The following is a 12,554-nucleotide window of genomic DNA, read 5'->3' as shown; positions in this document are numbered from 1 at the left end:
TGTTGTCTTGGCTAATATATATTATTAACTTAGGGTCTTAAACTAATTGTAATAAGGCACTAATGATGAAAAATTTTCATCCACAATCAATGTATCCTAACTGATATGCTAAAGACTACTAACCTAATTCATGATAATCTTGCCATGAACAATCACCTAATTGTGCTTGATCCCAAATTGCTAATCAAAATTATGAAAAGTATTTAGTTTCATCGAATTTGATAGAATGTCTTGGATTATCCTAGATTGCTATAAAACTCAACAACTGAGATAACACTTAATGATGAAGAAATATATAAGTGGTATACACACTTAAAAACATTGGTGTTGTGCATGCATCTATCGATATTGTGATAGTAATATCATTATTCAAATACAACATCTACACAAACTATAGAATATTATATTAATTAAATGCTAATAAATAATAAATTACCTTTTCTGTGATCACATCAATTTAATACCATTCTTCTAATAAGGTGTATGGTCTAAATTACTAGTCTATCTATTAAAAGAAATTACATAATCCTTCTAATAAAAGGTAAAGTGTGTTGAAAGTAAGGGATAAACAATATAAACAACAATTAATACCACCTTAAGCTTGTAGAATTATAAGATAGTCATATATTGGCATACCAAAATTGCTAACCGTTGGTTGTACTTTGTAGTTCCATCAAAATTTTCTAACAATAGGAAATACATACAGTGAACTTTGTTGCCCTAGTTTTTTTTTAACATTAACATACTTTTAATTAGCAGGAGTATGTAAACTCTAACATGTTGATGAATCTCATCTATAGTTGCATTTTATGAGCGCTTGTCGAATCAATTCCCTAACCATATAGTACTAATTTTATTCTTGTCATAATCTTTCTTTTCGAAGGATGCACCTAATGAATGAAAAAGTAAGCTTGGAAAATTAAATTGACTATTCCTTGTTACTAGTACATCGTCTACTAGAACAGGTGACTATCTATAAGTTTTTGTTAGAATTCAAGTTTAGGGTTTTGAAGGGTATAAGTCTATAAGGTAGCTAAGTCTAAGGATTTTTGAGTTTCTGTGAAAAATAAACAAGTGATATAGGCTATTTGTAAAGTTTAGGCTTTGGGTAGATGTGTTCATGGGTCAAGTTTGAGTTGAGCCTATATATGATATTAGCGCAGTTTATACTTGCCTAAGCTAGGCCTAACCCAAAATATAGGCCTTAAATTTTGCCCAAAACTATCCATATTTATAAATGGCTAATTAAAACCATTTTAAGCCAACCTATATTATTATTTTTAAATTCTTTTAAAAATTATATTATTTTGAATTTAATGTTTAAAATTTTTTTATATGTTTTTTGTTTTATGAAAATTTTAACCATAAACAATTTAACGCAATTTTTTTATATATCTACATTGCACTATTATATATTTAATTTAATTTTATATAAATTATATAATATATAAAATAAAAAATATATTCTTTTTAAATTCTTTAAAAAAGTATATTATTTTTAATTTAATGTTTAAAATTTTTATATGCCTTTTGTTTTATGAAAATTTTAACCATAGATAACACATTTTTTTATATTTACATTCCAATATTATATATTTTATTTTTTTATAAATTATTTAATATATAAAAATAATAATAAAATATATATTACAAAGTAGAAAGCAAGCTTAGTAAGGTCGGGCTTGTGCCTTCAATGTTAAAGCCCAAGCTTGATCAATATTTTAAATGAGCATTCCCAAAGCCCATTTTTTGGTCCTCGTACTTCTTTTTTAAAACCCTCATATATTTTTGACAAGCTTTTAAGCTTGGACAAGTAGTCACATTGTTGAATAAGTCTAAGTTAGAGTTCCATAAGAATTTATAAATGAACTTGAAAATTTATAGATTTTGAGGTCTATTTTAATTTTCTATTTTTTTTAAATAAAAAAGAATTATTTAAGATTAGGAATCAATTAAGATTTTTTTTTTCTAATATTTCATGAATGTCAATGTCTATTTAAATTTTAATAAATATGTTATTTTGATCACTAAAGATTAAAAAGGAGATTATGTGAAAAATTTAGGCACAAATTTTGATACATATGAATATCAAGGTATCCCTAGGGGTGTAATAGAATCGAGCGGAGCTTAAATATTAAGAAACTTGAGCTTAACTTGAAATTCATGGCTCGATACTTAGCTCAAGCTTAACTCAAACATTAATTTCTAAGCTTGAGGTCAGCTCAAGGCATAATTGAGCTACTAAAGTTCAAGTTCATTTATTAATTTTCGTACTCAAGATCGAATTAGAGCTTGACTCGAGACATAATCAAAATACTTAATATTGAGCTTGATTAAGATTATTTTTTGATTTTTCTACTCAACCTTATATTTAAAGCTATTCCATAAAAGAAAATAATTTCATAATATAAAAAGAAATTAAAAAGGAAAATTTTGATTATGGTTACGAATTGATTAAGCCAAATATTATCAATAATTATCCAATCAAAATGCAAATAACTTTGAGCATTAGTATGCTCATTGATACCCTAATAACCAAGCCCTGTAAAAATCATATTATAGGAAATAATCCTCTAAAAATAATCGGGAAGAAATATGAATACGTGGCATGCAGTCAGGGATAAAGATAAGATAAGTGACGTAAGACCTTCCAACAATGAAATTGGTTTTCTTTATACCCTCCACACTAAACCAAAACGCAGGAAGTACTGAATCTCTGAAACGCAAATCTCGCTTTCGGAAAATCCTCAAATGGCAGACCAACCGCAGATTTATGAACTCAACAATGGAACCGTGGTTGTTAAGATCACCAACTATGGCTGCACTATCACCTCATTGTCTGTTCCTGACAAAAACGGTATCTCTATTCATATCTTCTTTTATTCAGAAGAAAATTCCTGAATGCTAAATTATTAATGATCAGTGGGTTTTTCTTGACTTTAAAGGTAAATTAGCCGATGTCGTCCTGGGATTCGACACTGTCGAACCGTACGTGGTAATTCCTGCCTCTCTTTGTTGAATTTGAAAGCTTTTAACTTTGATCTGAATCTTGTCTATTGAGTTGGTATTTTTTGGACGAAGAAGAGAGAACCCATTTCAGCCTTTGGCTTGTCTCTTCAATATCACGTTTGGAATTTTACATAGGCTATGATCCTTTTCTGGCAAGTCGGAAGTAATTTGTGTGACAAATTGATGGCTTGTTGAGTTGAAATATCTCTTTTTAGTCTCCTTCAGTTTAGAGAATGGGATTTTGGTTCATATTTTGGGGTTAATTTTTGTGATGTTTGATCAGAAAGGTGCTTCACCTTATTTTGGATGCATTGTGGGAAGGGTTGCAAACAGGATAAAAAATGGCAAGTTTACTCTTAATGGAACGGAGTACACTTTGCCAATCAACAAGCCTCCAAACAGTCTCCACGGTATACATCTAATATTTCCCATATCTTGAATAATTAAACATTTTTCTCATAATTTTGGATGACTAGAATGAGACTGCAATTACTGGATCAAAACTGATTATCTGCATGCTTGAATTGGTTCTTGAAATTTTGCAGCAGACGATTATTATGCTTCTTTTGTTTTCTGTTCCATTTTTTTATCTGTATGAGATCAAAAATTGAGAACAATCTTTGAAGTATGCTCTATCTATTAATTTGGGCTGGGTTGGTTCTGTATGTTTTCTTTCTTAAAATAAAAGTTACTTTTTTTTTTCCCGATTTGGTATAAGTTTTTCCATTGTGACCTTTGAGGGCTTAGATTAATTGGAAGAGTTCATGTAAGTCATGTTTATACAATCATTTGCTGCAGACATTCATCTTCTTTAAGTATTGCATGTGTCAAATGCAAATTAGAGAGAACAAATATATAAGAGCCTAGCCTTGTCAATGGCACAAGGCACACTCTAGGAACCAAATCCCTTTTATTACCTCAGGCGCAAGGCACAAGATAAGTGCACTCCTGAGTGAAGCAAAGCATAAACTGCTTACGTGTCTGTTTTTAAATTTAATAATTTTTGCGTATGCTGGTAATGAATAGTTTTGCTGTGGATTGTCCGATTCTGACACCCATTCCGTAAACTAATTTCCCTATTTTTAGTTTTCATGCTTAGACATCTTTTCTGTGAAGATATAAAGCATTCACATTATTCATCTGTTCTATAAATATATAAAGCATTCGTATTTCATTCCTTTGTATTAATTCTTTGCTTCTTTCCATTAGGTGGATTCAAGGGTTTTGACAAGAGAATATGGGAGGTAGCAGAATATAAGAAAGGCGACAAACCCTCCATTACTTTTAAATATCGCAGCAGCGATGGTGAGGAGGGTAAGTTCCCACTCTGTCTCTCTTATGGGCACACATATTTCTATTCATCCCTAATATTGCTGTTTTCTTGTTCAAAGGTTACCCGGGTGATGTTTCTGTGACTGCAACCTACACTCTAACTTCAACCATGACAATGAAGCTTGACATGGAAGCAGTGCCCGAGACTAAGGCCACTCCAATTAACTTGGCTCAACATACTTACTGGAACTTAGCAGGCCACAACTCAGGGAACATACTTGACCATACAATTCAGATATGGGCATCAGAAATGACTCCAGTGGACGAGAACACAGTTCCAACTGGAGAAATCAAGCCAATTAAAGGGACTCCTTTTGACTTCACTGCTGAGAAGAAGGTTGGTCTTCAAGTCCATGAGGTAGGTTTGGGATATGACCATAACTATGTTCTTGGCAGTGGGGAAGAAAAATTGGGTTTGAAACGTGCTGCCAAATTGAAGGACCCATCCAGCTCGAGGGTCCTTAGCGTATGGACCGATGCACCTGGGATGCAATTTTACACTGGTAATCACGTGAATGGAGTTGTCGGGAAAGGAGGTGCTGTTTATAATAAGCATGCAGGGTTATGCTTGGAAACGCAGGGATTTCCAAATGCGATAAACCAACCGAACTTCCCATCAGTCGTTGTTCAACCTGGTAGCAAGTACCAGCACACCATGTTGTTTGAGTTTTCAGTTGAGTAAGTTTTTAAAGTCTTTTGAATTTAGATATGGGAATAAGTTTACTGTTGGTTTGCCTAGCTTCAATTTCTGGAAGACCATGGGTTCCTTTTAGTTCCTCTTAATAATATGATGATTGAGTACCGAGTATTGAAGTGAACTTTTGTAGAGATGAACCATTTATAGTGGTAGATGTTTTGTAATGTTCTTGCCCCATTAGAAAGTGTGGAAATAAATGAGGATATTTTGGGCCATAAAAGGTTCGTACTTTATATCAAGGATAAACTACATCCGATGACATTGAATTTAATTAATTGTTTTGACTTAAGAGCGTAAAAAATCTTCTAAATTTTTTAAAAAAAGTAATTAAGTTTGTATTTCTTTTTTTATTTAATTGGGTATTTAATCTTTTAAAATGCATAAAAATGTATTCAATTTTTTTCAAAAAAAAACTAAATCCCTACTCTTTTTATTGCACTCAATTAGATATTTAAACTTCAAAATGTATAAAAAAGAACCTTCAAAATTTATCACAAAAAACAATTAAGTTGTTTTTTCTTTTGGCACTCAATTGTTAAAGTTCATTAAAAAGGTTCATTGATCGGAAATTTTAATAGTTGATCATTAAAGTTAATTGCTTTTAATATTTTTCAGTTAAAGTCACCTCGTGTTACAATCACTACTTCACATGTGACAAAAAAAATAAAAAAGGTTCTTTAATCATTAACTTTAACCATTGATCATTAAAATTAATGATCTCTATTTTTTTTAATTAAAGTAATCACGTGTCGCAACACAACTTGATATGTTGTAAAAAATGATAAAAATAAAATTTAATAAATGTTATAGAAAATTTATAATATGCTCCTTTTGATATGATAATTTCTATAATTTTTATAATTCTTTTACGAATTTTATATTTTTATCATTTTCTTACAACTTTATAAATTTTTTTATATTTTGTAATTTTTTATGATTTTTATAAAATTTTACAATTTTTATTTTCTTTTATGATTTTTATAATTCTTTTTACTAATTTTTAATAAAAATTTAATATTTTTTATAACTTTTATTGATTTTTATTTTTTTATCTTTTTTCACGTATCACACTGTGGATGTGACATGATGATGTCACAAACTAACTAAAATACGACAAAGGCAAGCGCACCTATCGAATGGTAGTATAGCTATGGTGAGTCGGGAATATCGTGTCCACGAGGACTAAAAGTACTAGTAGTTACTATTTTTTTATTATCTAACCAAATAAATTGAAGGGATTTATTTTAACCTAATCTTAACTAACCTAATTATTAAGACGAAATAGAGAATGAATAGGGAAAATAATTGAAGAAAACCGATGAGACAGACAATACCCAGAAAATAATCCACCTAGACTTCACTTATTATTCTAAATTTGAATTAAACGATTTATTCACTTGTCTTGATCCATAGAAATCTCTAACTTATGTTAATATCTCTTTCGAGAATAAAAACAATTGACTCTAGGTTGATTAATTGAAATCTCTTTCTAATTAAAACCCCTATTGTCACATTAACTTGATATATGGATTCCCCTATTAGATTTAACTCTAATCCAGCAGATTTATGTCGTCCTATTTCTAGGATTGCATGCAACTCCACTCAATCATGCCAGATCTTCTCTTAAACAGGGAGTTTTGCTCCACTGAATAAGCACATCAATCGTGAATTGATATCCTGAAAACATTAAAACATGAAATAAGAACACATAATTGAGATCAAGTACAAATATTTATCATGTAATTCATAAAAATCAAATAATAAGATCCGTCTTAGATTTCATCCTCCATAGGTATTTAGGGAATTTAGTTCATACTTTGGGAGAAAAACATCTCAAAATTAGGAAAACAACAAAACATAAAGAAACCCAAAAACATAGAGAGAAACTGAATGGAGATCTTCAGTCTTGAAGGAGATCCTGCTTCTTAGTTGAATCAGTTGGAGTCTTCGAGTCTTTTCTTCGTTTAGCTCTGCGTGTCCCCTTAGGTCCTCTTCTAGTGTGTATTTATAAACTTTAGAATGCTTAGAAACCCTAAAAATTGGCTTTTTTTGCGTGTTTGGGAAACAGGGAGTGATATGGCTAGACCATGTGGCTCACACGGGTGTGTGCTTAGCTTGTGTGGGAATGGTCTTGGCTGTGTGGATCCTTAAATCAGCCCGTTTTTTTTGTTTTTGGCCCGTTTTCCGCTCCTTCTGTTCCCCTATGCTCTCCTAAGTATAAAACTTGAAATTAAATGATTAGGAACATCAAATTCACTAAATTAAATAATAAATCATCCAAAAAACGTGTAACAACCCGATTTTAGGCCTAGTAGGAATAGTGGCTTAAAAACCACAAAATCTGAGGTTGGAGAAATTATTTTAATATTATTTTATGTGTTATAGCATGATTATATGAGTGTTTGAAATTTTTGGTGAATTAATTTCAGTGATTGCATGCTTAATTTTGAAAAATGAATAAATCGCATAAAGTGCGAAAATTTTGTTCTACTAGCTAAAGGTGTCAAATAGATATGAAACATTAAATTAGAGGTCTTTATTGAGTAAATAGACCACAAATTTGTTAGTGTCTGAAGAAGGTGACAAAGAAATTGTAAGGTCAAAGTTAGGTGAAATTTGGTGACTAATTTGACTAGAAATATAATAAAATAAGGAGAAGCTTTCATCTTTTTCGTTCTCTCTTTCTTCTCCACCGATTTTCTCCAAGAAAGAAGGCCATGGGAGCTTGAAATTTTCAGCAACTTTTGACTCTTGCAAGTGAGTAATTTTGATGGTCTTGATGATTTTTGTACTTTTGGGGCCCTTATAGCTTAAGCTAACTAATGGGGGGCTATTTTGCAAAATGATTACGAGACTAGGGTTTTTCCATGAGAGTACTCATGTTGGTTGTTGAATTTATATAGAATAAAATGAATCATGCTTGTTAAATAAACAACTTTAGTGAAAGGGGTTTTCAAGACAACATCTAAAAGGGACTATTTTGTAAAAGTCACAAAATAAGTAGTAAAGGTGTGAAATAATTGGATTTGTGAGTTGCAATAAGCTTAAAATAGATTCGGATAGGCTTGGTTAATGAGGAAATTTGATGAAAATCGATTTACGAGCCTTGGGGCAAAATCGTAATTTTGTGAAAGTCTAAAGGCAAAACGGTCATTTTATCAAAATATGTGTAACACCCCTTACCCGTGTCCGATGCTGGAACAGGGTACGAGCCATTACTGGACTTAATCTTTCACAAACATGCGAAAACCGGGCTACAAAATTTCATTCGTATCAAACTTTTCATACACATACATATTGTCCCATACACTATGAAGCCCTAAACATGCATTGAAAGTAGTTAGGGACTAAACCGAGAACCTTAGAAGTTTTGGAAAACTTAGAAAAATTTTCCATGACACAAGGTCATATGCCCGTGTGGACACAGAGACACACCCGTGTGCCTTCGACACGCCTGTGCCCTCAGGCCGTGTAACTCTCTGACTATGATGTTAGCGAATAAATTGAACCACACGGCCAAGCCACACGCTCGTGTGCTAAGTCCGTGTCCTCTACACGATTGAGACACACGGCCGTGTCTCTGCCCGTGTAGCAAACATTTAGGCTATTTTCCTAGCCTTTAAGTTACCCTTAATCCTTCACATCTTTATTTCCATATTACACATTTAATTCATAGCCATAACTATTTAGATTTGGTCATAAAACATTCATCATGCACCTTAATACCAATCATGCATGACTTACAAGCACAATCGCATCATAAGCACAATCGCATCATAAGTGTTTCTTAAAGTTTTTCCTTGGAAGAAGGTACTCAGATTTGGCCGTAAGGGCAAGTTGAGCCCGAGATTCATTGGGCCGTACGAAATCTCCGAACGAGTTGGTCCGGTTGCGTATAGATTGATTTTGCCCCCTGAGCTTGAAAAGATTCACGACGTCTTTCATGTTTCGATGCTTCGACGCTATCGATCTGATCCATCGTACATAATTAGCCCATCAGAGGTTGAAATTCAAGCCGATATGAGTTATGAAGAAGAACCGATGCGTATCCTAGCTCATGAAGTAAAGGAGTTGCGGAACAAAAGGGTTCCGTTAGTGAAGGTGTTATGGCTCAAACACGGGATCGAGGAAGCTACTTGGGAAACTGAGAGCTCGATGAAAGAACGATACCCAAACCTATTTACCGGTAAGCTTTTCGGGGACGAAAATTTCTTAAGTGGGGGAGAGTTGTGACAGCCCAAAATTGACCCTAGTCGGGAAGTGGTTTCGGGACCACAAAACCGAGTCATAAAAATAATTGATTTCCATATTCTATGCTTATTATGTGTGTACATGAGTATGTGGAAGTTTCATTCTCCAATTTTGCCAATTGCATGAGAAATTACTAAATAGGGATCGATATGAGACATGGTGAAAATATGATAGGCTAATTTAAAATGGTCTATTAATGCATGTTGTGAAAATGATGGGTTTGCATGTCAAATTACCCAAAATTTGAGCTAGTGGTTGGCCATGCTATGGGTGGAAACATGTTGGGAACATGTTGGCCTAGTGAGGTATGTAGGAAAAAAATAAAATAAGGAGTATGGGTAATAAAGAAAGGAAAAACAAAAAAATGAGTGGTTGTTCCCCCCCCATTGCCGTGAGCTAAAGAAAGGAAAAGAAAAACTTGTTCATCCTTTTTCATCCTCTTTTGACCGAAATTCTAAGGAAGGAGGAAGGAGTTCTTGCTTCATGTTTGGTTTGGAAGAGGATTAGGAGGAAGTTTGGCCATGCATGTAACTAGATTGAGGTATGTTTGATATTATTCTTTGAGATTCATGCATATTTTAGTTGTTAGCTTGAGTTCTACCTAGCCCATGGTCTAATCTTGCTATGTGATGGAAATGACACTCGGCCATGGATGCATCATTCTTGGTTGATGTTTGATGTTGTGGTGATGAGGCATGAAGATGAGTTAAGATTCGCCTAGGTGGAGTTTGTGTTAATGCCATTGCATGCTAAATATGAAGCTTGTTAATGATGCATGTGATGGTGGATTGATGATTCTTGAATCTCTTTTTTTTAGCATTTTTGAGTGAGCACATATGTGCATTGGTTGCTAGATGGGGAAGAATCGGCTAGCAAGTTGTGTGCTAAGGCCGAATATAATTTTTGTAGGTTAATGAGTAATGCATGTGCTAAATTGATGGAAAGGGAGAGGATGCTTTACTAGTGTATATATGTGTGTATTAGCCAAGTTTTGAACTTGAAACAAAAGGGTGTTTAGTCAATACAAGTGACCATACTTGTAGAATGTATTAAGTGTTGAAATCGGCCCCAAAGTAGACATGCATATTCGGCCAAGGGGGAAAAATTAGCAAAAAAATGTTGAGTTTGATTCATGATTCCGTACATATGTGACCTTAATGTCTAATGTATAAATATGGGCTAAGTGCCTTGTGTTCCTCTTTTCGATGCTCAAATGATTAAATCAATTTATTTGTTTAATTAAGCTCAAGAGCAAAGGGGAACTAAATCCGATAAAGGGAAGGAAAAAGTGGTAGAATAGCTATCGGAATCGTTCGACAACACCCGAGGTAAGTTCTTGAGTAAGAGAGCTTAAATTAAGATTTGATTAGATCATGTTTTAAGCAAATCAAAATCATGCTCTTTGTGTGTGGCTATTGAGCCGAAATCACAAGAATGATAAGTGTCTTGTGTTTGAGTTTTGCTAACGAAAATGAAACACGAATGTGCTATGATTTATTGTTAAATGTGCATGGTTATTTGAATGATGTCCGGGCTAAGTCCCGAAGGCTTTGTGCTAAGTGACAATATCCGGACTAAGATCCGAAGGCATTTGTGCGAGATACTAATTCCGGGCTAAGCCCGAAGGCATTTGTGCGAGATACTAATTCCGGGCTAAGCCCGAAGGCATTTGTGCGAGTTATTAAATCCGGGTTAAGTCCCGAAGGCATTTGTGCGATTACTATAACCGGGCTATGTCCCGAAGGCATTTGAACGAGAGCTATATCCGGTTAAATTCCGAAGGTACGTGATTTGGGAATGAATGATCTTGCTGTAAAATTTCAGCTAATACTCTAGAACATCCCAACATTGAGGTATGTTTCGTATGTGCTTGAATTTAGTTGAGCCCTTACAAATAAGTATTTGCTCAGTTGATAAACGAGCTACCGGCCTTTGGCTGAGTTGATCTTTTGTGTATGTACATAAGGGTTGGTATGTGAAGCAAGTATGATATCGAAAATTTGTGCATATGAAATTATCCGTTTAGCTATATGAATGCTATACTTTTGTTGTGCTGGAATTCCTTGCTCAAAACTTACTAAGCATAAATTGCTTACTCCGTTTCATTGCTCCTCTGTTTTATAGATTGGTTCTCCAGCTATCGGACTCGGGATCTTGAAGTCGAAGTCGCCCACACTATCAAAGCCCTTTTGGTACACTTTTGGTTGAACTCTGAAAATGGCATGTATAGGACTACCCGTTTGTTGTGGGTCGTGGACCCTTTGGACTTGTATAATTTTGGATAGCCATGCGAAAATGGCTTATATGTGTTTGAGTATAATGTTATAATCATTCGGTGTGGATATGCTTGACAAGGATTAGCCATAGGAATGGTTAATCACTATCATAAATTGTGCTATTTATGCAAAAGGGCTAGTTGAATCATGGAAACCATGAAATAGGTAAAGTCTACCTTAAAGGCAGATGCTGACAGCAGCAGTGATGTAGATTTGGAAAATCACTAAAATAGTAGGAAGGAATTAAATAGTGAATAAATTATGTAAACAAACCTTGATGAATCTACTTTCATAGGAAAGTAACGAAACAATCATACGGACAGTATGTTAAGAGATATTCAGGTTCTCGTGAGACAGGGCAGAACGGTTTCTGGATTCCCTGTTCCGAATTTGGAAATTCATTATAAATTAACCAGAGATAATTAGAAGTCATACCATATATTTATAGATTCCTCTCTGAGTCTAGTTTCTATAGAAAAAAACGGCATCAGTATTGAAGCTCTGTGCAGGGAGATATCCAGGTCGTAATGCGCAAAGGTCAGTGTAGTCGATCCCTGTAACATGGGAGACTTTGACTAATAAACTGTACTAATTGGCCGACCAAAATTCTAGAAAACATATGTAGATGGGCATATGAGTCTAGTTTCAGGGAAAAATCACGAAACTGATTTTCTAGTTGTGAAACTCAAGATATGATTTTTAAAGCGACTAGTACGCAGATTGGCAGTGTCTGGGAAATTTTTTTATAAGGGGTTAAAGTCTGTTAACACTCGTGTTCGACTCCGGTGTCGGTCTCGGTTTGGGGTGTTAATTTGATTGGTATCAGAGCTACGGTTTAGTCGATTCTAGACTACCGTAATGCGTTGGGTCTAGCTTACTGCCATTTTATGTGTTATTGGATAGTGTGGTGATTTCTGACATTTGAATGTGTTTTTTTATGGATCCCGATCCGCCAGGTGATGTCTGGGTGCTCCAAAGTGTATCCCTGG

The 12,554-nt window shown here is 34.0% G+C and overlaps 1 protein-coding gene across 1 annotated transcript; it reads left to right on the top strand.

Annotated features, from left to right (window-relative positions):
* The first annotated feature begins 2,628 nt into the window (after positions 1-2,628).
* On the top strand, positions 2,629-5,253 carry LOC107892067 (galactose mutarotase). The gene is made up of 5 exons (XM_016817036.2): positions 2,629-2,857; positions 2,946-2,995; positions 3,293-3,419; positions 4,219-4,323; positions 4,401-5,253. The coding sequence occupies exons 1-5, from the start codon at positions 2,752-2,754 to the stop codon at positions 5,021-5,023; spliced, it is 1,011 nt and encodes a 336-aa protein (XP_016672525.1). The 5' UTR covers positions 2,629-2,751; the 3' UTR covers positions 5,024-5,253.
* The last annotated feature ends 7,301 nt before the right edge of the window (positions 5,254-12,554 follow it).

This window comes from Gossypium hirsutum, chromosome A03 (assembly GCF_007990345.1).
Source record: "Gossypium hirsutum isolate 1008001.06 chromosome A03, Gossypium_hirsutum_v2.1, whole genome shotgun sequence".
NCBI lineage: Eukaryota > Viridiplantae > Streptophyta > Magnoliopsida > Malvales > Malvaceae > Gossypium > Gossypium hirsutum.
The sequence above is the reverse complement of the archived record's forward strand: the minus strand, read 5'-3'. Positions and strand labels throughout refer to the sequence as shown.